At 41.6% G+C, this 27,672-nt stretch overlaps 1 protein-coding gene across 1 annotated transcript; it reads right to left on the reverse strand.

Annotated features, from left to right (window-relative positions):
* SRPX2 (sushi repeat containing protein X-linked 2) lies at nt 1-27,467 on the reverse strand. The gene is made up of 11 exons (XM_077144909.1): nt 27,105-27,467; nt 25,235-25,441; nt 20,944-21,024; nt 9,368-9,559; nt 6,061-6,237; nt 5,642-5,768; nt 5,357-5,478; nt 4,072-4,251; nt 3,599-3,732; nt 1,642-1,763; nt 1-525 (listed from the first exon to the last, which is right to left on the reverse strand). Exons 2-11 carry the CDS (start codon nt 25,314-25,316, stop codon nt 345-347), a joined length of 1,398 nt encoding a protein of 465 aa, XP_077001024.1. The 5' UTR covers nt 25,317-25,441; nt 27,105-27,467; the 3' UTR covers nt 1-344.
* Between the last annotated feature and the right edge of the window lie 205 nt (nt 27,468-27,672).

Raw genomic sequence — 27,672 nt, forward strand, 5'->3', positions numbered from 1 at the left:
TTAGTGAATGAATTTAGGCTTTACTTCATCTGAGAGACTTTGGTGAACTGGACAGAGGCCCAGGATAGGGAAGGAGGACCTTCTACCCTCCAGCCCGCTGTCCTGAGTCCCAACCTAGCCTTCCCATGCTCATCTCTTGCTACCTGAAGCAGAGACTTGCTTCAGGGGAACTATTACATAACCCTAAAAAGGTGCCTGGAAATGGCCCAGGGTTGGCGAACCCTACCCACCTCAGAGTCCTGTCCCTATGACTCTGGGAAACCATTTCCTCTCTTACATTAGGCCCAAGTTTCAGCCAATGAGGGACGATTTTTCCTTGACCTCTCCCTTGCCTTGGCTCAGGTTCACTCGCATATATCCTTTTGCACCCGGCGCTGGGTTCGCTCCTGGTTGCTCAGTAGGTAGTCATCAATGAACGTGAATATTTCCTCAGGGGTGATGGGTTCCATGTAGCGCTCCCGGTCTATACCCTGCTTGTCAATCAATACCATGTTGAAGTAGGAGCGGGTGAGGCGCTGAAATTGCCTAGAGAGAGTAGCCCACGGAGGTGTGAGACCTTGTCTGGGCACCCATTCCACCAAGACTCTATTACTTTCTGCCCTTTCATAGCTCTGTTTTTGGACTAATTCCTTTCCCACCCTATCCCATGTCTGCACCACCTCCACTAGCAGTCATAAGCCCCTTTGACTTTCTCTACACAGACCCCCTAGTTTTGCCGCATCTAGCTCTGCTAAGCAGCCCCTTCCTTACTCCAGTTGGAGCAGCTTTATTATTACCAGGCTGCACTTGCATTGTCAACTCCCTTAAGCAGAGCTATCACACATGGCTGTGCAGGCGGCCCTGAATAACTCTACGGAGCACCAGTCACACAGACTAAGAGATAGCTAGTGTTTTCTTGAGTTGGGCTGGGCATAACCTACACAGCCACACATGGTAGCTCTGAAGTTGATCAATATCACATGGTTGACTCTTCTATCTGTAGTTGCAAATCTGTGATTTCTTCCTCTGACCTTTTTTCTCAGTCACCTTCTTCACTGGGACTGAATCTTTCTGTTCCCAGCTGAGACTGAGCCCTTAAGACAGGTATTATTTGTAAAACAGAGAGGAGAAGTTGACTTTATTGCCCTAAGTATATGTGTCACCACTGGAAAGGTCATAACGGGTAGATAATGAGGAAAGTCAACTTCTACCACCTATCACCTATGGTCTACGTTTCCCTCAGGGGCCAATTGATGGGTATGATTTAGATTTCAGTACCTCAAGATGCCTTTTGCTCTTTTGGAGACTGAAGGCAGAGGGTTGGAGCCAAAAAGCAACAGGATCAGAGGCTTATTTGAGACATGTTTGGGTCAAACAGTGTCTCAGCCCTGGCTGTGCTTCAGAGTCACCTTTATAAAACCACATTCCTGACATGGTTTGGGACAGGGCCTGGTAATCTGTATTTTAACCCCCCATTTGATTCCGATGCTCTGCCAGAGTTAAGAGTCACTCTCTGGAATTATCTAATGCATCCATAAGAGTTCAAAAACAAGGAATGACCCAAGAGAATAGTGTCTGCTTGTCTTCCCACAAATCCCCTGTCATTAGCATCCTGCCTAGGATTTCTCCCCACCCCCTTTCTGCCGCCTCGCATTCCTAGACCTGAGTTCCTCGATGATGTTGGCTGACAGCTGTTGCTCCCTGATACGTCCAACCTCCTGAGGTGGCTGCCCCACCAGCTCGATGATGGTCACGTGACGCAGGTCCAGCCCACAGGTGGATTGCTGGGAGGGGAGAGAACATTTTATGAAACAGACCCTCACATTCAAACCTAAGACTACTTGGCTGATTCCTCCTGGGACCACAGAAGGCACTTTGGCCAAGGAAGGGCTTCTCTCCTAAAGACCATGCCATGGATCTCCAAACTTTTCCCTCTGTCATTCCTGAAATACTTGTCCCAATAATATTTTCTTCATTCTACGGAAATGTATAGAATGGTTATACCATATGGAGGAGAAAAGAGAAATGTAATTGATAAATGGCAACATAATCTCTCATTGCTTTTGTTTGCATAGGCTTTAATGAAAGGTTATTCTGATATGATAATGATAATGACTATTATTTACTAAATACACATACCTAATGCTTTGTAAACATAAACTAATGTGATCCTCACAACACCCCTAAGGAGGTAGGTGGTATCATCCTGTTCTGTAGAGGAGAAAGTAACTTGTCTAAGTTTGCTTGATAGTAACACGCTGAGCCCATATTCAAACAGAGGTCCAATGTTTCCTGCCCAAGTGTGTGCTCCTTATCACTAGACTACATTGCCAGGATCTGTTTTTGGTCTCCAGGGTTTCTCCAAAACAGTGCCTAATGCTCTTTTCATTACCCTTTGTTGTCCTACATGGACAGCACACCCTATAAACCTGCCCTGGCTTTGTCCTGCCTTGTGCTTGTCTTTCAGGATTTCCTACTAGGCAGTTAACTTGGGTGAGGTTTAAAGAAGCATTGAACAGTCCCTGGTGCCCCATCACTGTTATATCTTTGGGCTCCTCTTCCAGTCCAGACTGTCAGAGTCACTTGCCCAACTAGCTGATTCATAGTCTTGTTCTTACTTTGTCCACAAGCTGAACTATTGCCTCTGTTTACCTTTTTAAGATCCCTGTAAGAACCATGTCCCTTTTGTTCCAGACCCCCTAGTTCATCCTTTTGAAGAAACTGCTTCCATCACGGAACCCTGAGTCTTGGTTTAGAAACTTTTATGAGTCAACCTTTAGAAATCCCCTAAATAGTTTCTTCTCTTACTTGGGCATCCAGCCCCTTGAAATTCTCCAGACCTTAGCCTTGTCAGCATACCCTGAGTCCTCTTTAGCAATCTAATCTCTTCTTTCTAAAAGTTCCACTGGTCATATTTATACTATCTACCTCTCCCCCTCCAGTGGCTTAGGCTATGTTAAAAATTGTCATGCAACTCCTTCATTTTACCATGAGATATCATGACACTGTTTCCTTCTCTTTTGCTACTGGTAGTGGTTAAGAACACAGATCCTGGAACAAGACTGCCTGGGTAAAATCCCAGCTCTGCCACTTACTAGCTGATGACCATGGGCAAATCACTTAACCTCTCTCTGTCTCAATTTCTTCACCCATAAAACAGGGATAATGATAGTATCTACCTCATAAGGGTCGTTGTAAGGATTAAATTAACGTGAGTAAAACATATAGATCAGTACTTGGTACTTATATAGCACGTACCCTAAAAGTGTTTGTTAGTAGTACATTATTCCTTGAAAACATAAATATAGTTAATTCCCAACATTACATTTGATGATATCTATATTACAAGTTGATTCAGAGTGCTTTGCTACACACTCCGTCCCCATTCCAGCCCCCTGCAAGTCACATCCACCATTCCAGTGACCTCATTCATAGCCTTTTCAGTAAAAAACGTAGTTTCTAAAATGTGCTGAAATTTTTATACAATAAAATAGATCAAATGCTATCCACAAAAAGTTTGAGGAAGTAGGCTTTGTGCTGCAGAGAAATGATCTGATTGGGAAAAGGTAAGGTAAAAGAGTAATATGGTGGGATCAGGATAATGAGGGTGCTGGCTCACCTGTAGCATAGAGATCTGCATTTTATAATATCGGTTGGAGGGATCAGGAGCTGAGATGATGAGGAGTCGCTGTTTCTCAAAGAACTGATCCAGAAGACTGGCAGCCGAGTTGACATTGACATTAATTTTCATAGCTGGTACAAAGCAGATGGCCAGTCAAAAAATGGCCTCCTCCTTCATCCTAGCATGGGTAACTTAACATCTTGATAGGTTCCGTTCTTTCAGGTTAACCCTTTCTGATAGTTTCTTCCTTCTCAGAGGCATAAAGCCTGAAAGAACCCTTGTAGATTTTAAACCCTTCTTTTTGGTATAAGAGTAGTATATGGGGGAACGTTGGCTCTTAAAATGTACCCACCTCAGAACCACAACCCCCATTCCTACATTGTACACATTGCCATTGAGTCCCTATGCCATCCTCCAAAGTACCCCCTTGATCACTGTATCCAATCTCTGCATCCCTTGGTTTCACTCACGAACACAGATGGGTGTTGATCCTGACCACTGGCGGCTGGACTGGCAAACCCGGGAGGAGGTCCCTTGGCGGTCATAACCGCCATCACAGTGATATTCACAGGTGGCACCATAGTTGTCTCCCGCTGAGGAGCAGGTGAGGTAGCCATGCTGTGGTGGTTTCAGAGTTGGGCAGCGTCTCACTGTCAGGGAGGAGCTTAAGTCAGGGACTATGGTATTTCTCATAGGAAAAAAAGTCTAAAGAAGATACCTATGCAGTGCTTTCTGGACCAGGAGACCTAGGATGATCAGAATGAATGTCATCTCTCTGTTTCCAATAGCCAGGAAGGGAACTGGAATTTTACTTTCTTAGGGAATTAAATCTGAAATGCAGACAGAGGCATCTATAAGGTCTGGAAACACAGGTGAGTATATATAATATCATCAAAAGACCTTATCAGTCTGGAAGAAAATATTGTCATCTGTTTCTCCAGACTTTATGGACACCCTCTATAAAGGAGATCATCTTACAGAATTACTTATAATAGCAAAAATAAATAGGAAGCAACTTAAAAGTCCATCAGTGGGAAAAGGCTTAAACACATTGTAATATTTCTTTAGAGTAGAATATTACGTTGTAAGCAAAAATATTTCTGGACGTTTTTTAAAGAACATGGGAAAATTACTTGTGTTGTAATGAAAAGTGGAAAAAGGATGACCTAAGACTGAATATACAATATAATCTCAACTATATATTTTTTAAAAAGAAAGATCTGCATAGAAAAAAGATGAAGGAAAATACCAAAAGGTTAATAGCAATTACATCGGGAAAATGGGAGATAGCTTTTTTTCCTCTCTCTATTTCTTATTTTCTGAATGTTCTACAATGAGCATGAAGTATTTTTCTAATAAGAAAAGCAAAACAACACAATACAACACAAAATAAAGAGGAAGTATCAGGCAACAAACACCACCAATTTCAGCGAAGTTGGAAGAATGAGAGGGAAGACTGATTAGAAATGATAGTTAGAAGGCCATGAAAAGAAATGGATAGAGGATCTTTGTCATTTTTATCTAGATTTAGGAGACTGAGAAAGTCTTATTGGGGAGTCAGGGTTTCTGAAACATGCCATGTAGGTGCATTGTAGGCTTCCTGGAAAAACCTGTTTTGTGGATATTTTGTCCTCTCCCAGTATAAATGAGGCATGTCTGTTTGAGGCATAGAGAGGAGAGGGTTTTGGTGGACCTCTACAATACAGGGTAGAGCAGGAATAATGAACAATGTGAAACTGAAGATTTTTTTCTGACCTTGTACTTTGACAATGAACTTGCAACTGGCCCGGTTGTAGGCTCGGTCATAAGCAGTGTAACGAATCACATGCTCTCCTTCAGGAAAGTGAGAGCCAGGCTCAGGGCCCCGAAGTGTCACCCTGCATGAGACATGGTGAAAGAGCTACTGAGGAGAGACCTTTAGACACAGGATTCGGAGCACACCATCACTCTAGCCTCAGCCTGTGTAGCTCAGTGTGGGCAGCCTGAGGGACTGGGAGAAGCTGCTGGAATGAATAAGGGCCATTCATTATTTGGACTCACCTGGTGATGATACCATCAGCAGAATCTTTCACTAAGGGTGGGTCCCAGTATACTCGAGCAGTCAGTTTCTCTGGCTCTGCCATCTTCTCTCGTGAATGGGGACAACGGATCTTGGGGGGATCTATATCTGCCAAGGTTAGAAATCAAATGCTGACATGTAGTTCCCCTGCCTTCACTGGAGGAAGCAATTCCACAGAACTGGGTAGGTAAAAGATACACTCGCCATTCAAGATGCTCAGAGAAACCAGGGAAGGAAGCCCCACTCTGGGGGAAACGATCACTTTGCTATGCATATACCCAGAGTGCCACTTTCAAAGAAAACAGAAATGCCTTCTGTGGTGAGAATTCCACATCCTTTGCGGATATAATGCCAAGGTGGTTCTTTCCCAGCAGGACAGCTGGGAAGGACCAGCATTTACCTACACATACAGGCTCGCCTCCACTCCATCGCCCATCTTCCATGCAGATTCGGCTGCGGTCACCTTCCAGGTGGTAGCCACTGGAACAGCTGTAGTCACAACGGGAGTCAAGAAGCACCCCATTTGTGCAGGTGTAGGTGCCACTAGTGATGAATGGCAGTGCGTGGCATCTCAACTCTAAGAGAGAAACAAGTGGCAAGCTCAGTGGCATGTGGGGCTATCTGGAGGTGATGTCTGGGTTTCTAGCACAGGGAGAACCATATCAGAGACAGCAGAAAGTACAGAAACTCTTCCCAAGCTGCCCTTACATTTTTGTGCCTAATTGCCTTTTTTTTTTTTTGCATTTTTTTAATTGTGAAAAAATAACATTGGGCTGTGCAATGGTGGCTCAGTGGCAAGAATTCTCACCTGCTGAGCTGGAGACCTGGCTTTGATTCCCAGAGCCTGCCTGTTCTAGTTTGCTTGCTGCCGGAATGCAAAATACAAGAAACAGAATGACTTTTAAAAAGGGGAATTTAATAAGCTGCTAGTTTACAGTTCTAAGGCCGAGAAAATGTCCCAATTAAAACAAGTCTATAGAAACGTCCAATTTAAGGCATCCGGGGAAAGATACCTTGGTTCAAGAAGGCCAACAACATTCAACGTTTCTCTGTCAGCTGGAAGGGCATGTGGCAAACATGGCAGCATCTGCTGGTTTCTTGTGGCTCTACCAAAAAGGAACTCTCTCTGAAATGTTTCCTCTTTTTTTTTTTTTTTTTTTTTTTTTAAAGTATTTTTTTTTATTATTATTATTTTTTGTTTGTTTGTTTGTTTGTTTGTTTGTTACATGGGCTGGGGCCGGGAATCGAACCGGGGTCCTCCGGCATGGCAGGCAAGCACTCTTGCCCGCTGAGCCACCGCGGCCCGCCCCTGTTTCCTCTTTTAAAGGATTCCAGTAAGCAACTCCACCTTCAGTGGGTGGATAGACACCTCCATGGAAATCATCTAATCAAAAGTTACCACCCATAATTGGGTGGGTCACATCTTCTTGGAAACAATCAAAATGCTCCCACCCAGCAATAATGAATGAGGATTAAAGGGCATGGCTTTTCTGGGGTCCACCACAGATTCAGACTGGCACACTGCCCATGCAAAACAAACAAACAAAAAACCATATACAAAGAAACAATAAATTTCAAAGCACATCATAACAGTTAGTTGTAGAACAAATTTCAGAATTTGGTATAGGTTACAATTCCACAATTTTAGATTTTTGCTCCTAGCTGCTCCAAGAAACTGGGGACTAAAAGAAACATCAATGTAATAATTTAGCAGTTATACTCATTTATTAAACCCTACCTTCTCTGTATAACTCCAACATCTCCTTTGATCTTCCACCCAATCTTTAGAATTATTGGCTATGCTCATTCTAATTTTTTTCATGTTGGAAGGGACTGTCAATAACATGGGATGGGAGATGGAACTTGTTGATGTTCTGGAGAGGCTGGGCCCTCTGCAGTTCAGGACTTGTCTGGCCTAGGAACCCATATGGAGTTTGTAGGTTTCTCTAATTGCCTTTTAATTTTCATATTATAAAGTATAACAGAGCTCTTGGGGATCTCATCCAAGTGCATGGAATTTGGAATCAGACCTCCTCCTACTAGCTCTGTGACTTGTGCAAGTTACCTCATGTCTCTCAGTCTCAGTGTTTTAATATGTAAAATGTGGATACCTCATAGGACTGTTCAGATTAAATGAGATAATACAGATAAACCTCTTGACTCATTTATGGCTTCAGCCACCATTAATTCTCTTCTTTCTCCAATGCTAGTAAATTTTGGCACCAGCACAAACACTCCTCAGCCAAGGCTCCCTTATATGCGAAAGTATTTCTGGGTGAAAATACAAATGAGGCCAGGTTTGATGGTGTTTGATTAAAGAGCAAGACGTGCTTTAGACCTCACATGTGCCAAAAGCAGAGACTGCCACCATCAGCCTGTGCTTGCCAAAGTCTTGTTTGAGAGGAGGATGTGAGCTGTATATTACTCTAGGTGGTATAAATTCTGTAGCCCTGCTAAGTTCAATTATTGGCGCTTTGGATAAAGATTCTACATAAACTACATTCCTTTTGCTTGTTGGCCAAACCAGATGACAATTATTGCCTGTTATGCTTTCTAGTAGGTACATAGACCCAGGCAAAAAAGGATCCCCTTGAAATCAGGACCAAGAAAAAAGTTTGACTCTTCAGAAGAATTTTGTTTACTTAGTATTAGATAACAGTGAAAATCATAGTTCTAAAGCGTTCGCACTTTTGTCTCTTATGAGGAAGGTCAAAGCTAGAATCAGGGCTCAAAGGCAGTGACAAACTTATTCTAGGCACCTAGAAGTATCTAGTCCTCCCTTCTTTAAACTGATTTTTTTTGGAGGGGTGCATGGTCTGGGAAACAAATAAACTCATTTATTTTTAATTATACTTTATAGCATTATCATTTTCTAAAGCCAATTCAAATTCATTTTGGAAATCAGGGTGTCTAAATCCTAAAACAGATTAAATACAGTCACCCAGAGGGGTATAGTAGCTTGCTTCTCTCCTCCATAACATCTTCTCTGACCAACCCCACTTCTCTCTGAGTTCTCAGCACTTGTCTAGGTACACTATGTTCATATGCACATATTTGTGTTTCCACCCCATTAGTCTCTAAGCAACCTGGGGGCTGAGTAAGCCCTGAGGAACTGAGTAAGCTCCTGAAGCCATCAATACAAGGTATCCTAAAAGGGGGTATGCTGTAGAGCTTGAATAAGAAGCAGGGATTTGGGAGCTCAAGGGGGACATGAATTAGAATGTATGTGTATTAGCATCCCCACATTCTAGCCTTTGAGATTCGTCTTGATTGTCAGGAGAAAATGAAGAATAGCAGATGTCTCATAGTTTCACTGCTATGACCTCCTAAGAAAGTACAGCAGTTCACTCCAAGTGTGAAAGAGCCTGAAGCTGTACATCCTTGGGAACTCCAGAGGAAGGCCCAGATCCATATAAGGTCTCAGGCCCAAGTCTTAGCTCCTTCCTACATGCCCTCCTGGATTCTCTGGGTCAGCAGGGCTGGCTGCTATGTAAGTGATCATATTGTTTGGGCAGTGCCCTCAGGGAAAGAAAATAAACCAGAATGTTAGGGTGGGGAAAGACCCTGTCAGCGGACCAATGGAAAATTCCCAGTTCATCCTGGAGAGAAGGGCATGGTAACACCTCCAGACACATACCCTCAGTAGCTAACTGGTTGGCATCTATCATATATATGCACATCAGCATATGTACACACAGAAAACTTACGTCTACAGTAGGCAGTTCCAGACCAACGGCGGCTTGGCAGGCATTGCACAGACCTCCGTCCAATCAGTCGGAAGCCCCGGTCACAGGAGAGCTCACAACGAGTGCCCAGACTGCTGTGATAATTTCCTCCCCTTGGTGAGTAGCATGTGGCTTCTCCATCCTGGATATTTAATGTATAACACCATTGGGGGACTGTAGCAATAGAAGAGAAGTAAGCTAGATGTACAGTAACCAAGACAGTGTGGTATTGGCAAAAGGCTAGATGTATAGATTCATGGTACAAAATAGAAAGCCCAGAAATACACCCGCACAAGTATGCCCAATTGATTTTTGACAAAAGTTCAAAAACAATTCAATGAAGGAAAGTTAGCCTTTTGAACATATGGTGCTGGAGCAATTAGATATCCATAGGCAAACAAATGAACCTTCAACTAAGTTGCACTTTTTACAAAAATTAACTCAAAATAGATTACAAACTTAAATGTAAACTGTAAAACTATAAAACGTTTAGAAAAAAACCTAGGAGAAAATCTTCGGGATTTAGGGCTAGGCAAGGTGGTCTTAGATATGACACCAAAAGCACAATCCATAAAAGAAAAAAAATCAATAAACTGGACCTCATCAAAATGAAAAACTTGCTCTATGCAAGATACAGGTAAGGGATGAAAAGGTAAGTCAAAAACTGGGAGAAAATATTTACAATCACATATGTAGCATGTATCTAGAATATATAAAGAACACTGAAAACTCAACAGTAAAAAAGCAAACAATCCAGTTAGTACACGAACAAAAGACATGAACCAACATTTCACTGAAGAAGATATACCAATGGCAAATAAGCACATGAAAAGATGTTCCGTGTCTTTAGAGAGATGCAAGCTAAAACCACAATGAGTACTATTATACTCTTATAAGGATGTAGAATCTTAAAAAACAAAAACTGGCAACACAAATGTCCGTGAGGATACAGAGAAACTGGAACTTTGACCCATTGCTGGTGGGAGTACAGCCACTTTGGAAAATATTTTGGTAGTCAGTTTTTTAAATATACACTTATCATATGACTCTCCACTCCCACTTTTAGGTATTTATCCAAGTGAAATAAAAACCTATATTCACACACACACAAAACCTATATTAACACAAAAGGCTGCACACAAACGTTTCAAGTAGCTCTGTTCATAATTGCCTAAAGTTGGAAATAATTCAGATGTCCTTCTATGGGTGAATGGTTAAACATCCTGTGGTTCATTCATACAAAGGAATGAACTATTGATACACACTACAAAATGGATAAATCTCAAGTGCATTTTGCAAAGTGAAAGAAGCCAGATTTGAATGGCAACACAGTGTAAGATTCCATTTGTGTGACATTCTGGAAAAGGCAAAAATTTGGGGATGGAGTACAGCTCAGTAGTTGGCAGAGATCTGGGAAAACGTAGGGAATTCATCCAGGAGAGAAGGGCATGGTAACACCTCCAGACACAAAGAGCAGTACCAGGCACATTTTTGAGATGATGGAACTTCTGTTGGGAACTCTGGTGCCGGTTACTTGACTCTATGCATTTGTCAAAACTCATAGGACAGGACATCAAAAGAGAGTGAATTTTACTGAATGTAAAATTAAAAATAAATTTTAAAAAATAACATGAACATTACTAGTGTATAGAAATGCTACAGATTTTTGAATGTTGATCTTGTAACCTGCTACTTTGCTGTACTCATTTATTAGCTCTAGTAGTTTTGTTGTGGATTTTTCCGGGTTTTCGACGTATAGTATCATATCGTCTGCAAACAGTGATAGTTTTACTTCTTCCTTTCCAATTTTGATGCCTTGTATTTCTTTTTCTTTTCTAATTGCTCTGGCTAGAACCTCCAACACAATGTTGAATAATAGTGGTGATAGTGGACATCCTTGTCTGATCTTAGGGGGAGGTCTTGCGCTGCCGGACTTTAAGGCATATTATGAAGCCACAGTGGTCAAAACAGCATGGTATTGGCATAAAGATAGATATATCAACCAATGGAATCAAATAGAGTGCTCAGATATAGACCCTCTCATCTATGGACATTTGATCTTTGATAAGGCAGTCAAGCCAACTCACCTGGGACAGAACAGTCTCTTCAATAAATGGTGCCTAGAGAACTGGATATCCATATGCAAAAGAATGAAAGAAGACCCATATCTCACACCTCATACAAAAGTTAACTCAAAATGGATCAAAGATCTAAACATTAGGTCTAAGACCATAAAACAGTTAGAGGAAAATGTAGGGAGATATCTTATGAAACTTACAATTGGAGGCGGTTTTATGGACCTTAAACCTAAAGCAAGAGCACTGAAGAAGGAAATAAATAAATGGAAGCTCCTCAAAATTAAACACTTTTGTGCATCAAAGAGCTTCATCAAGAAAGTAGAAAGACACTTCCGGAGAAGATGGCGGCTTAGTAAGACGCGCGGGTCTTAGTTCCTCCTCCAGAAAAGCAACTAAAGAAACAGAAACAATACGAAACAGCTCCCGGAGTCACGACAGAGACCAAAAAGACAGCGTACCCCATTCTGGAACAGCTGAACGGGCAGGGAGAATCTGCTGCGGTGAGATACCCAAGGGGCGCGCGTTTTCCCGGCCGGGGCGGCTGGCGACTGGGGTCCCCTCCACGCACGTGGCTCCCCGGTCTGACTGGGAACGTTGGATAGCGGGGCCCTCCTGTCACGCTTGGCGTTTCGGGCCAGCTGGGCAATTAGGACCGGCACTCTCCCAAGCCGCGGCGGCCAGCGACCCCCGCCTCCACGCGCGGTTTCCCGGGCCGACTGCCGTGCAGACAGACCAGCGCCACGAGCGCCACCTACTGGGCAGGAAAAGAAAAACAGAGCCCAGAGATTTCACAGAAAAAGCTTTCAACCAGCTGGGTCCCACACCCAGGGAAATCTGCATCAAATGCCCAGACACCAGCAGAAAATAATGGATGACGCTCGGAAAATTGAAGATATGGCCCAGTCAAAGGAACATACCAATAGTTCAAATGAGATACAGGAGCTGAGACAACTAATGCTGAATATACGAACAGAAATGGAAAAACTCTTCAAAAACCAAATCAATAAATTGAGGGAGGACATGAAGAAGACATGGGCTGAACAAAAAGAAGAAATAGAAAATCTGAAAAAACAAATCACAGAACTTATGGGAGTGAAGGACAAAGAAGAAAAAATGGAAAAAACAATGGATACCTACAATGGTAGATCTAAAGAGACAGAAGCTACAATTAGTGAACTGGAGGATGGAACATCTGAATTCCAAAAAGAAACAGAAACTATAGGGAAAAGAATGGAAAAACTTGAGCAGGGGATCAGGGAACTGAATGACAATATGAAGCGCACAAATATACGTGTTGTGGGTGTCCCAGAAGGAGAAGAGAAGGGAAAAGGAGGAGAAAAACTAATGGAAGAAATTATCACTGAAAATTTCCCAACTCTTATGAAAGACCTAAATTTGCAGATCCAAGAAGTGCAGCGCACCCCAAAGAGAATAGACCCAAATAGGCGTTCTCCAAGACACTTACTAGTTAGAATGTCAGAGGTCAAAGAGAAAGAGAGGATCTTGAAAGCAGCAAGAGAAAAACAATCTGTCACATACAAGGGAAACCCAATAAGACTATGTGTAGATTTCTCAGCAGAAACCATGGAAGCTAGAAGACAGTGGGATGATATATTTAAATTACTAAAAGAGAAAAACTGCCAACCAAGACTCCTATATCCAGCAAAATTGTCCTTCAAAAATGAAGGAGGCGGGCCGCGGTGGCTCAGCGGGCAAAGTGCTTGCCTGCTATGCCGGAGGACCTCGGTTCGATTCCCGGCCCCAGCCCATGTAACAAAAACGGAGAAACAGAATACAATAAAAACAAGAAAAATGTTTAAAAAAAAAAAAAAAAAAAAAAATGAAGGAGAAATTAAAACATTTATAGACAAAAAGTCACTGAGAGAATTTGTGACCAAGAGACCAGCTCTGCAAGAAATACTAAAGGGAGCACTAGAGTCAGATACGAAAAGACAGAAGAGAGAGGTATGGAGTAAAGTGTAGAAAGAAGGAAAATCAGATATGATATATATAATACAAAAGCCAAAATGGTAGAGGAAAATATTATCCAAACAGTAATAATACTAAAAGTTAATGGACTGAATTTCCCAATCAAAAGACATAGAATGGCAGAATGGATTACGACCCAGCAATACCACTGCTAGGTATCTACTCAAGGGACTTAAGGGCAAAGACACAGACGGACATTTGCACACCAGTGTTTATAGCAGCATTATCTACAATTGCAAAGAGATGGAAACAGCCAAAATGTTCATCAACAGACGAGTGGCTAAACAAACTGTGGCGTATACCTACGATGGAATATTATGCAGCTTTAAGACAGACTAAACTTATGAAGCATGTAATAACATGGATGGACCTAGAGAACATTATGCTGAGTGAGTCTAGCCCAAAACTAAAGGACAAATACTGTAAGGTCCCACTGATGTGAACCGACATTCGAGAATCAGCTTGGAATATATCATTGGTAACAGAGACCAGCAGGAGTTAGAAACAGGGTAAGATAATGGGTAATTGGAGCTGAAGGGATACAGACTGTGCAACAGGACTAGATACAAAAACTCAAAAATGGACAGCACAATAATACCTAAGTGTAATGTAACTAGGTTGGAACACTGAATGAAGCTGCACCTGAAATATGGTTTTTTGTTTGTTTGTTTGTGTGTTTGTATCTTTTGTTTTTGTTTTTTTCTTTTTCCTTTTTATGTATATATATATTATTAGTATTATTATTTTAATTCTCTTCTCTATGTTGGCGTTCTATATCTTTTTCTGCTGTTTTGCTAGTTTTTCTCCTAAATCGATGCAAATGTACTAGGAGATGATGATCATGCATCTATGTGATGATACTAAGAATTGCTGAGTGCATTTGTGGAATGGAATGATTTCTAAATGTTGTGTTAGTTTCTTTTCTTTTTTTTGATTAATAAAAAAATTAAAAAAAAAAAAAAAAGAAAGTAGAAAGACAGCCTACACAATGGGAGACAATATTTGGAAATGACATATCAGATAAAGGTCTAGTATCCAGAATTTATAAAGAGATTGTTCAACTCAACAACAAAAACACAGCCAACCCAATTACAAAATGGGAAAAAGACTTGAACAGACACCTATCAGAAGAGGAAATACAAATGGCCAAAAGGCACATGAAGAGATGCTCCATGTCCCTGGCCATTAGAGAAATGCAAATCAAAACCACAATGAGATATCATCTCACACCCACCAGAATGGCCATTATCAACAAAACAGAAAATGACAAGTGCTGGAGAGGATGCGGAGAAAGAGGCACACTTATCCTCTGTTGGTGGGAATGTCAAATGGTGCAACCACTGTGGAAGGCAGTTTGGCGGTTCCTCAAAAAGCTGAATATAGACTTGCCATACGACCCAGCAATACCATTGCTAGGTATCTACTCAAAGGACTTAAGGGCAAAGACACAAACGGACATTTGCACACCAATGTTTATAGCAGCGTTATTTACAATTGCAAAGAGATGGAAACAGCCAAAATGTCCATCAACAAAAGAATGGCTAAACAAACTGTGGTATATACATACGATGGAATATTATGCAGCTTTAAGACAGGATAAACTTATGAAGCATGTAATAACATGGATGGACCTAGAGAACATTATGCTGAGTGAGTCCAGCCAAAAACTAAAGGACAAATACTGTATGGTCCCACTGATGTGAACGGACATTCGAGAATAAACTTGGAATATGTCATTGGTAACAGAGTCCAGCAGGAGTTAGAAACAGGGTAAGATAATGGGTAATTGGAGCTGAAGGGATACAGACTGTGCAACAGGACTAGATACAAAAACTCAAAAATGGACAGCACAATAATACCTAAGCGTAAAGTAATCATGTTAAAACACTGAATGAAGCTGCATCTGAGCTATAGGTTTTTTTTGTTTGTTTGTTTTTACTGTTATTATTACTTTTATTTCTTTTCTCTATATTAACATTCTATATCTTTTTCTGTTGTGTTGCTAGTTCTTCGAAACCGATGCAAATGTACTAAGAAACGATGATCATGCATCTATGTGATGATGTTAAGAATTACTGATTGCATATGTAGAGTGGTATGATTTCTAAATGTTGGGTTAATTTCTTTTTTTCCATTAATTAATAAAAAAAACAGTTGGCAGACTGAACTGAATAAAGGCAACGTGTGCCGATTTATCAGTGAAAAAAAAAATAACATGAAGAGGTAAGTTAGAGAGAAGAAGGGAATGTGACATCAAAGAAGACTTCTTAGAAATGAAAGTTCAATCTCAACTCAAACCTGAGTAAAAAAGTTATAGGGCTGTTAAATCATAAAGGCATCATAAAAATGTCTTCTTATGGCTATACAAAATAACTCTTCAGTGGGTTCAGATTTCAAAGGTACACGTAAACAAGAGGAGGGCCACCTGTCCAAGATGCATACACAAAGATGACACAGATATGTTAGCCTAGGGTTGTTGTAAAGGCTAAACCCCAAATGAGCTGATGTAGTTCAAAAAAAGGGGGGTTTTGAAAAAAGCACATCAGGAGTTAAAAAACAAAGTTTACAGTCTTTGCTTGAGGACAGTTGGAGAATGATGATGGATGACAGTGAGAAAACTATTCTGCAAGCAACAGCAGGCTTGTGGCTTTCAGTGCTAGTTTTGAGCCTGTGGCAGTGACACCTGGCTGCCATCTGGAGACACCATCGCCAAATTACAGAAAGCCTCTGAAGCAGTAGAGTTGCAGAGCTGTTTATTATAAGGTCACAACACACATTTCAAAGTCCTTATAAGGGTTATTGGAACCTCGACAATTACTCCCATTCTATTTCTCTCCCATATTCTGTCAAGGCAAATAATCATCAAATTAGAATGAGCAGAATAAGCATGGTAAGGAAAAATATACTCAGGATAAATGCTGAGACAGTAAGAGAGTACCCAGCTATTTGAAAGAAATTCAAATTTGCTGTCCCAGAGGAATCCTGGCATAAAGAAAATGCTTTGAAAGGCTGAAGATAAGCAAACACTATACCAGTTTTCACATAGGGAAAAATATAGCCTGGTGAGACTGGCAGCCCTGATCGCATAATGTTCTAGAATTTTTAAACCTAAGGCTTATGAGCTGTTAGAAAGAGAAGTGTCCTCTAGGAGCCCTCAAGAACAAATAATTCTAGACTGACCTTAATGTGTCAGTCTTTATTGAGTATCTAATGTTTGTTAGGCACCATGCTATATATTTTCACTTTCACATACAACATCTCATGTAGTTCTACAAACAACCCCATCAGGTAGGTGGGTGTTTATCCCTGTTTTGAAGATGAGGAAGTACCTTGCCCAGGGTCCTTCAGCAATTAAGTGGGATATGAAACAAGCCCATGTTTTTCTAACCACGATGTCTGCCATTGAAGCATATTAAAAGCTGTTTTAAAGTTCAAATTTACATTTTTAAGGAGGAAAGATGTCCACGTAATTCAAAGCTCCCAAAGTAAAGCATAACAATAGTCTCCCTCCCAGCCCTGCTCCTACCCCCACTTAGCCTCCCTCAAAGAACCACATTAATAATTTGTTTCTGCATATAAAGCAAATATTGATATAGATTCTTATTTTTCCCTCTTTTTTTAAAAAAACACATAGAGCAGCATATTATGCCACTGTTCTCATTTCTTTTTGTTTTAATGTAACAATGTATTTTAGGGATCTTGCTATATCACTATATAGCAAGCATGCAATTTATTTAAGTGCAATAACACTCATAAAATACATACAGTGGTGCCTGGCTTATATAGGTGTTTGCCCAGGGTCAAAGAACAGGAAGATAGAAGAACTGAGATCTGAACTCTGGCCCATCAGTCTCTGCTATCAGTAGCTATTGACCCAGCTCTTTTCAGCGCTTGTAAAGAAAAGGAAATACTGAAAACAGTTTTGAAAGATCCTTCTTTGTCATTATCTTCAGATAGCCCAGGCAGAATGACTAGCTTGCCAGGGGCTAAGGCAAGCTGCCAGGAAAAGCAGCAGCCCAGAGGGCTGAGGCCTCACCTCAGAGAAGAGTTTCTGACTTTACAAGCTAAGAGTCAAGATAAAGGAATGAAAGAAAGTTCATGATTAAGGAAAATGTTACCAAATTCTAAGTCAGCAATTTGCTCTAAAACAGTTATCTGCTTTTTTTACTGATTAGTTTTTCTTCCCTATCCTTTTTGAAACAGTAAGTTACATTTTAAATGAAACAGATGGAGTGAAGCTTGGCTTTTTGGTCAAACAGACCTGGCTTTACATTCCTTTTATACTACCTATAAGCTCTGTGACTCTCCAAATTTAACTTTCCTGAACTTCAGTTTCTGGCTATATAAAATGGGGAATAATAAACCTGTCTCTTAGGGCTGTTGTGAGAATCACATGAAATTGCATGTATCAAATATCTAGCCCTGGGAATAATAGTCCTTAAATCGATATCTAGGTTTGAACCATCATCTCATTCCTTTCGAGCAACATGTTGTGGTTTCCTACAATAGTTTCGAGCCTGTGGCAGTGACACACCACTGCCATCTGGAGACATCATTTTCAAATTACAGAAAGCGTCTTAGCACTACAATTGCAGAGCTGTGTTGATTACAAGCTCACAAAGAACTTACAAAGGAGTCTGGGAAATCAGATTGTACTTTCCCCTGTCACCCCTCACCACTCATCTTTGATAACCTCACTAAATTCATTTTATGTCCTGAGACCAAGTTCCGCAGAGAGCTATGAGACACTAGACCTCAAAGTGAAAGGCCACCATGTGGCTTATATGTTTCTAAAGGGCTTTGTGCTAATTTAAAAATAACCAATGAGGCAGGTAGGTATTAATCATAGGGTTGCCAGACCCCTTGAAAGTACCTTCTGCATCTGTTGCTTTTCCCTATCCTCTTCTCCCATTTACAGACTGCTACAATCTGGCTTCTGCTCTTAGGATGCCATCCAGTCAGAAAACATTTCTTGAGCATCTACTTTTTACATGGCTTTGTGTGACTGTCACTAATGGACCCTTCTGTCAAAGAGATAACAATTTTTTAAGGGCAACAAAAAGTAAACCAAAGATGCAGTACATTTCAGAAGAGGTACATAGTAGGTATTCAAGATATGTTTATTGAATAAATGAATGAAAAAAATGAATGGATGAGGGGATGCTCAGTGTGGGCTAAAGTAGTCAGGGAACAGAGTAGAGCAGCCTAACTGAAGCATAGATTTCTATTTGGGAGAAGGGGTAATAAATGTTCAGGTTAGGAAGCTAGGTTGAGGCTGGATTCTGATAAAAATGGTCATATTGGGCCACCAGGTTTAGGGAAGGGTGAAACTTGAGTCAGAGAATCCAGTTAGGTGGCAATTGCCATTATCCATGCATGATGTAATAAAAGTATTAAATTACATGAATTAATAAGGAAATGACAGGTCTTGGTGAATGACTGGCAAGAGGTGATGAGAAAAAGGTTAAAAGTGACAAGAGCTATTAAAAGTGACACTGTGGTATTATTAAGTGTAACTTACTAAAAGAATGATGATATCATTATCAGAAATAGGAAAGTCAGCTGGCAAAGTATTTTCCAGGAAAGACGAAAGAATTTAGTTTTAGACATCTCCAAACGAAAGTGTCTAGTAGCAGTTGGAGGTGTAGCGCAGCATCTCGGGAGACAGGTAAAGGTTGTCCAAAGTTCAGATCCCCATCTCATGCTCTCTATTCTCACCACCATTGAAGATCTCATCCCCATTCTTGGCTACAGCTATGATCAGAATAGTGATCATGGAACCCAATGAAGAGGGGTTGAGAAAAAAGTTGCTGCTGTGACTGAGAAGACAGATCTGCTCAAGAAAGGGACCTGTGATTTGTTCATTGGGAGAGAGTTGTGATCTTCAAGAGCTGCCGTTTCAGTAGGGAAATCTGTGAGTGTATAACAGGCTGCAGGGAGTTTAGGAGTTAATAGGTGCTAAGATAGGGAGGCAATGGGTGTGAACCAGTTGGCAATGAAAAGAAGGTAGGTAGAAAGTAGCTAGAAAGGAGTATAGAGGAGCCCAAAGTTCTGATTGTTTCTGTATTACAACTGTTTCCTCAAAGGCCATTATTTACCTCCTTGCCAAATATAATGTTTGCAATACCCTCAATTTGATCTTTTTGCTATATTTGACACAGTGATCTCTTATTTCTTTCCCTTCCTTAAGACTCTCTCTCTCCTAAGGCTTTTAAGATAGATACTACTGTGATCTTCTCCTACCTGCTGACCACTCCTTTGCTGGTTCCTCCTCTACTCAAATTGGTAGATGTCTTCTTAGGCTCTGACCTTGGCCCCCTTCTCCTTTAGATAGTTCATCCAAGCTAATGACTCACAAACCTGCATCTTTCCATTTCCAACTGGCTATAGGACATCTTTACCAAACCAATTTTCTTTTTTAATCTAGTCTTTCTGAGAGGGATCTTACAATCCCCCCAGGTCTTCAGACTAGATGCTTTCTCCTGTCAAGTTGTTTCTTAGACTCTTGGCACTTCAAATCTGTGCCAAGTCTTGTCATCTTTTTCTTTGAAAAATCTCTATGGTTCGTCCTTACCCTTTGCCAATGAAACCCTCCTTTCTGTACACAACTAGGTTAATGTTCTGAAATTACCATTTACCTTACCACTCCCCTGTGGAAGAACATATATGACTCCTTATAGCTTCTAGTCCAATAGCTAAACTTGTCTGCATGGCTTGCAAAACAAAGAAACAGAGAATCTTAGAATTGGTAGGAATATTGCATATCACATAGTATAACCTCCCTTCCAATGCAGGAATCACTATCCAGCATTTTTCACAGATAGTCCTCCTGTCTCTCTTAAAGGGTCCCTCGATCATGTCTCCTTTCTTTATTTTGTCTCACTCTTTATATTAATTTTATTTTCTATATTCCCTCCACATTCCATCTCTTCCAGGAAGGCTGGTTTATTCCTAGCTCCCTCCTCTACCAGGTTTGTTCTTGCCTACATGTCTTTGGCCATGCTGCGTTGCAGGAATGCCCTCTTCCCATTTTTCCAGTTCTCTCAATCCCATCCATCATTCAAGGCCTAGTCTCAATGTCATCTTTCACAATCCCTTCCCTGATTTCCCTTTCTAATTCCCATTGAATTTACTGCTACCATATCTTTTCACACTTACTTGCCCTAATGTGCTTAGTTTTTCACCCACTCATTCCAATAGAACTTTGAGGGGGGCAATTATAACTTAGTCTTTATATCATCCACAAACTTACCTAGCACAAGATTAAGCATTGAATAGGTACTCAGTCACTACTTAATCATTAATAATAGAGAGGCGATGTCACACAGTAAGTCAGTAACCAAGTTCATGATCAGAAATCACAGCTTCTGATGTCCTGAGCTTTAGTTTTGGCACACAGGAGCCAATTCTGGATGAGGGATACTTCAAGGAAGGGCTTAAACCTTAGGTCAGGAAAAGTGCTTCCTGAGCCTGAGAAACAGTGAGGATTACCTCGGTAGTCTAGGGCTGGGGCCTGTGTGGCCGCTTCAGCATATACTTCATTGTAGCTTTCATCTGGATAGTAGCCTGAACCTAGAATGAAGAAGACAACATCAGGATGATGGAGTGATTTCTCACTCAAATCCTTCTCAACCTTCTTCCTTCCCCTACTGTGTCACTTCCTAGAGACACAGCACTCCATGGGTGAAGAGCCAAGTGGATATTTATTGAAGAAAATTCTTTATTGTAAAGCAGCTGAACTATTGTGAGCAAACCTCAGCCTCTAAGAAGCATAGAGAGTGAGCTTATCATTAGGGACCTCACTGGTAGCACTGGGACTCTCCATTCAAAGGGGAAAAATATCAAACTTCTTTGTCATCTATCAGTCCTATCAGTCTGAACTATAACTGGCCCATTTCCTTGATACAGTGCATGTGTCTTGGTGAGACACTGATGACCAAGTTCTGAGGACAGACTGTTGCCAAGGTAGGAGGGAAAAATAGGGCCTGAGTGAGGATCTTCCCATTAGTGGCAGGCCTGCTCACAATCCTCAGAGAGGAACAATTCCTCAAGCTCCCGCTAGTCCACAGGGCAGAGGCTGAGCTTTTTTGCCCCCTAGTTGCTGTTGCAGGAGTTGGCATGCCAAGGCAGGGATGTCTTAAAAGGCAAGGGAGAAAGAGCATAGTTCCATGAGCAGTTTTTTCCTGGCTTGGAGAAGAGACAAGGCAGTTCCTCTAATCGGCAGGACACTTTCAGGGAGCTGGTGAGCTACAGAACATTCCCAATCTATCCCCATTCCTTTACCTGGCCTAGCTCCTGGAAAGCAGGTCTGTCACAGCCTGGGAGACTAAACAGTGTGTTCTACCAGACTACAGAAAATCATTCATGAATAAGAACTAAGAAAACAACTTTGTCCTTTCAAGAGCACAGTTTCCAGAAGCCCTCTTTCTAGCTTCCCTGAGCCCAAATGCATGCACAGGAATAGGGCAGCCGGCCATACTTGAATCAGAAAACAATTCCGCATTTCCAGGACAGGGCTGGGTTTTAGTGCCGGAGCCCTTTGGCCTGTATCAACATACACTCAGACCACAGATTTGCCTGCCTCTTTCTCTGGGAAGAGGCACAGGGCCCTCCGCACTGAAGGGTGGAGCAGAGGGCTAGATGATGAAGTTCGTTCATTCCCCACAAGTCCAGACTGGGGTGGGGTGTTGTTGGGAAACCAGTCCAACTTGGTGAACAAGGGAATGAATCAAGTTGAAAGTCTGAGTTATGAAATCATGTCCTTGTTGGTTTCCCCTCATTCCAGAGGAAAGAGTTCATTTTTTCTCTCCCCCCCCCCCTTTTTTTATTCCTGTTTTCCCATTCTAGTTTTTCTCTGGCTTTCCTTTCTTTCTTTCTCCCTGGGCCTTGTCTCCTTTGCTCTCTCATTTCCCACAAGGGAGGTTTCTTTGTGGGGGTGTGGAATTTTTTCAGCTGTTTCAGTTTAGTATTCAACTCTAAGACTTACAGCTTCTGTAAACAAGAGGCCAGATGTGTGTGATTCCCTAAAGCATTAGCTTTCCCCTCTGCTCAGAGCTAGCTTGTAAAGAATTGCTCAAGAGGAAGCAGGCCATACTCTGTGCACATTGCTTATATTACCTTTTTATGCCATAGCTTCATCTTAGTAAGATAGACATCCTTATTATGCTCCATTGTACAGATTAGGAAATGGGCAGTGGGGTTGAGGGGTTGGGTAAAGGGAGGTAAGGGAGTTGCCCAAAATCTCCAAGCTAATAAGCAATAGAATAAATATTCCAGTGAAGTTCTCTGTGACCCTTAGATACCAAACGCAAACACTCCACGGAAGATGGTAGTAAGGGAGAGCTTTTGACAGTTTCAAGCAGGGATAAAAATCCAAAATCTTTCTTGCAATCAGCCTTTTCACTGTGTGTGTGTGCACGTGTGTTTGTGTGATCAAAGGCCACCAAGCTTTTCATATCATCCCAGAATTACAGGAGATGTGGTAAAGCAGAGGGGAAGACTCAATCAGAAAATGCATCTCCACCAGGATGTGGAGGTAGCTGGACCAGTGACAAGTTTGCTTTGTGATAGTATGGGGCTTGGTCCACTTTCCCACTTTGCCTGTCTTTGGATATTCTTTGCAAATGCGGGTACTGAAATGGGGTGTAAGAATAAAACTACAGGGGCATTCTCCCCAAATTATTCTGCTCTTCCCTCTTCAGCCCTGGGGGCTGGTTTTAGGGGACATTCCTCAGTTCCCTTTAGATCCCTTTAGTGATTACTCTGTTGTCTGTTACTGGGTTCCAACAACTTCCATAAGTCAGACCCTCTAGCAATGCCCTTTACAAATATATGGTTAGAAATTTCATTAATAGTTGAAGACTATTTTAAGATCCACACTAATGCTTGGCTTATGGTGACAAATACAGTCTGACTTCCCAAACTGTACAGATATGCAGATACACACCTTTAACCCCACTTTTTGCTCTACTTATGATTTTAACCCTTCCAGCCCCTGCTTATATTCCTGGACCCTTTTTCTGATTATTTCTGGAACCACACTTGGCTGCCTTTCTTGTGCCATTCCCCTTTGAGGACATGGCTGTAGAAATGAACAGAACAGTGCTGGATGCATGTAGTGGGTGCTCGATGAATATTGTTGAATGGATGAATAGATGAATGAGTGAATGAACAAATAAACTGGGGTAAGCTCAGACGACTGAGCTAGCAATGTGGGGGGTGGGCAGGAGTGGAGGAGGATTATTAGATTTATCTCCTCAAGTAGGTTCCTAAGAATAAAAAGGGTAGAATGAGTGGGTTGATGAGGCTGTCAGAGACCTCACCAGTCTCATCAGACTGGGGTCCTCAGAAGGAGTAGTGACCCTGGGGATCCATGTGGAAGTGGGGAGTGCCATCTTTGCAAACAGTCCTTTGATAACCTCAAAATAATTTAGATTTTTAAAACTGTCCTCTTCTCAAGACTCCAGCAACTCAGGCTTCCATCATAGAAAGGTAAAGACCTTTGCATGCCATGAAGTTTCATAGAGGTGTTCAAAATTGAGCTTTGGGCCATCTAATCTCCAATCCCTAGCTTTGAGGTCTTTGGCAGGATTTTGATCATATTTATTTGGGGAGTTAAGGGAAGACAGCTGCACCTATTATCTCATGAAGACTTGGGGGTTCTTTTAACCCAATACAGTGTATACTCTGCCAAGGACTTAACTTGAATTTCTTTACCTCAAAATCAGCCCTTGTCCTTCTCCCCCCTACCAAACCAGGTTAAGCCAGGCAGAGGAAGAAGTTTGCATATTTGTTTGAAAGCTTGGTGCAGCTGTTCCAGACAAACAAAGTTACTGCCAAAGGCCTCCACCAGGAGTTAAGGGCAAGTGGAAAATTTTAGCTGCAACGACTGCAGCTATGATGGGAGCAGTTTGTTATTTACTCATCTCTGGATATTTTCCTAGCCCTAATGGTTGGGCCTGTCTCCTTCTTCTACTCCCCCAGCCCCCATGAGGACAGACAGTACAGGCCAGAAAATATTCTTAGCCTTAGGAATGCCAGCTGGGCCCCATCAAAAACCTCTGTCTGCCACCTCATTATTTTTCCCTCATCCCTCCCCCTCTCCCTTTCCCTCTCTTCACTGAGCCTGTCCTCTTCAGCAACCTGTTTCCAGGGGCAAAGGGTGAAATGTTTCGGAATCCAGAAATCTCTACTTCTGAAGCAAGGAACAAGCCAGAAGAAACAAGGAAATTCCTGTTTAAGAGAATGTGATATATGTGTTGCCATTGACATCTTTGGCAGAAAGGGCTATACAAATCTCACCCTATGAATAAGGAAGTTCTGAGAGAGAGAGAGGAAGGAAGGGAGGGAGATTGATTGATTCTTGTATCCCTTGAAAAGACTGCTTTTCTCCCATATTTTTTCCAAATGAGGTATGTGGCCTAAGGCCTATTTTTATGGCCTTGATACAGGTATTAACATTTGCTCCACAAAGGAATTAATATTAGAAAATGGTTTTGGGTAAGCTAAACGCAGAAGCAGGTAAGACAGTGACATCAAAGGCCTTTTTGTCCAGCCTTCTCATTTTTGTGCTCAGTCCAGCCTTAGTCTCAAATATCTCATTGGGATGCCTCAGAAGCCTCCCTCAGTTAGCTTGTTGCAATGTGTAACCATATTTATTGTCAAGAATAGTTCTTCTCTGTATCTAATTTGTCTGGTATTGCAGACCAACCCTTCCCTCCTCCACATCTTGATCTAGGCCCTGACATCTCAGAAATAATGAACAACTGCTCCAAGAACTTACCTGCATGCCATGTTGGTGTCACTACTGGGGTTAGGAAGAGCAGCAAAGAGAGAACTCCTCTTTGAATTACTTGATAGGCCATCCTTGAAAGGAGAGGTTAGGGAGGCAGGAACAATGTGACCAGAAAATACCAGGAGAAAGGAAAATGACTTTCAGAAATCAGCCATCAATGAGCTCCAAGAGAGAGAGGAAGCAGAAATGTGGGACCTGCAAGGAAGAAGATGCGTTTTTACATTAATTAAATTATATTACCCACCCATGAGAATCTTCCACCTTGTAGAATAACAAGACTCTGTTTTTTATGGCCTCTTTTTCTCCAAGGAGGAGGACATAAGACAATTGATCACCACCTGACCTTGGTGAGATCAAATGCAAATGTTTCAAGGAACATTTTATAAAGAGGGACATAGAGATACTGCAACTAGGAAAAACTAACAAAAAATTGCATAGAACCAGGAGGAAGTCTAGCTATCTCAAGGATCCAAGTTGACAGCTTCATCCGTTCAACTAGTATTTCCTAAGCACTCATCTAGGAAAGCATTAGCCTATGTGAACTAAATATATACAGATCTGAATTTGAATGTAATTGTGACACCCATTAGCTACGGAGCCTTGAACAAATTACTTTACTTACCCGAGGCTTAATTTCTTTGTCTATTAAATGGGAATAATAATAGTAACTACCTTATAGAATAGATTATTGCCTGGCACATAGGAAGAAATAAGTATGTATTAGACATTATTTTTATCAACTTGAAATTAGACAGGGTTGGATATTTCCTTTCCCTAGTCTCCCAGGCAGTAACTATACCCTGGCTTTTTGCTTTGGGTTTTGAGACTTAGTGGTTTGGTAGTGGCTTCTGGCTTCCAAATCCGGTCTAACCTTCTATTTTCACTCTGCTGATCCAGCAGGAATCAGTGAGGTTAGTTGGGACCTATTGAGGTACTATGAAGAACGGGTGAACAGGCATCAATTGCCCTCTCTCTTCCTGTCCTGTCCTCACTCTAATGGGATGAGAGCTTCGTGGTTCCCAGTGGGCAAATACTTAGTAAATGGCAGTTTTAAAACTTCCTGCTCATTGGAATAAACTGGCCACTGGGCCCATCAGCAAACACCCACATGCACCCATTCACCCACAAGCTTTCAATGAAATGCCACACTCAGGGTAGAGTTAATCCCAGGAACAGAGAAATAAATATATGGCAGATTCTGACCAGAGTCCCTAACAGATAAATGAAGTTCAAGAATGGCAAAAATTCATTGTCTAATTCATTGCTACCTGGACTCAGATTTTGTTTAGAAGATGCAGCATAGAGAAAGGAAGAGAACAAGAGAGGAAGGCAAGGAAAGTGGAAAGAGGTGGGAAGGAAACTAAAAAGAAGAGAAAATCTAACAAAGCCAAAGGAAAGAGACAGGAAAAAGCAGAAATAAGGAACACAAGGAGGAGAAAGTGGAGATTAAAGAGTGATATAGGACACTGAACAACTAAATAACTAATCACTAACCCCTCTTCCACATCCAGTCTTAGTCCTTTGTTCTGGAGCAGGGACTTAACTTTCTCAGACCCAGTAGTGAATCTGTAGCCCACCACCCCTGTTCACCTCCTCCCCAATCTCAGGGTGAGATTTGACTTATCTCTGGGGACTCTCATCCATCCCTCTGCTGTGGTCTTAGGAGGTAGTGAGAGCATGTGTCTGCAGCAAGTCACGGCACAAATGAAAAGCAGTTTATGATCCAGTTTCATAATAGAATTTCTTCCTCCACACCCCCCCCCTCATTCCCTCAGAGATTTTGCCCAAGTCCAGGGTCTCTCTTGCCACCAATCCCCCACCCCATGGTAGTGAAATGGGGTGAAACAGAAGATCTTACCTGTTTTAAGCTTTTTTATGCTCTTTCTTTCTTCTTTCCCTCTTTCTCCTTCTCTGCTCCTCTCATCAATTAGAAGAGACTTCTACTTTAACATTCCTAGAATGAGTGGCTCCTGATCTGTCTGGGCCTCTGGGATTCTATTAACACTGCACAGATGTTAGCACGTCTGCATCTGCCAAAAATTTCCTTAAAGCTATACTATCCCCAAAGCTATAGCTGTTCCTTCTTCAGAAAAGATTTTGGAGAGATGAGGAAGGAACACAGGGATTAGAGGAACTCAGTCCCGACTGCTACAGAACAGGGGAAAGCAAGAATGACACTGGCCCTAAGCCCGTGAGTATAGTGATGACTCACTGAGGCTGCCTAAGGGCTTCAGTGATACACTGAAGAACACTTATTTTTATGACTCGGCATGACATTAGGATTGAATGAAAAGGAATTTCATAAACTTCCAGAGGGGTAAAATGCAGCCTACTTTGATGTTCCCTGGAGATTTCTCCTGTAATTTCTTAGTACTTCCTGACTCCAAGTTGCCTTGCCATCTATATGGTACAGGGTTATACACGTT

This window comes from Tamandua tetradactyla, chromosome X (assembly GCF_023851605.1).
Source record: "Tamandua tetradactyla isolate mTamTet1 chromosome X, mTamTet1.pri, whole genome shotgun sequence".
Taxonomy (NCBI): Eukaryota; Metazoa; Chordata; class Mammalia; order Pilosa; family Myrmecophagidae; genus Tamandua; species Tamandua tetradactyla.

What these genes read in the sequence shown, in the direction of transcription:
- SRPX2 (XM_077144909.1), bottom strand. Translation starts at nt 25,316, where the DNA reads ATGGCCTATCAAGTAATTCAAAGAGGAGTTCTCTCTTTGCTGCTCTTC. An exon ending in CCCAGCCCTAGACTACCGAG is followed by an intron (nt 9,560 to 20,943) that starts GTAATCCTCACT and finishes CTATTGCTACAG; the next exon opens with TCCCCCAATGGTGTTATACA. An exon ending in TGCAGATCTCTATGCTACAG is followed by an intron (nt 1,764 to 3,598) that starts GTGAGCCAGCAC and finishes CTCCCCTCCCAG; the next exon opens with CAATCCACCTGTGGGCTGGA.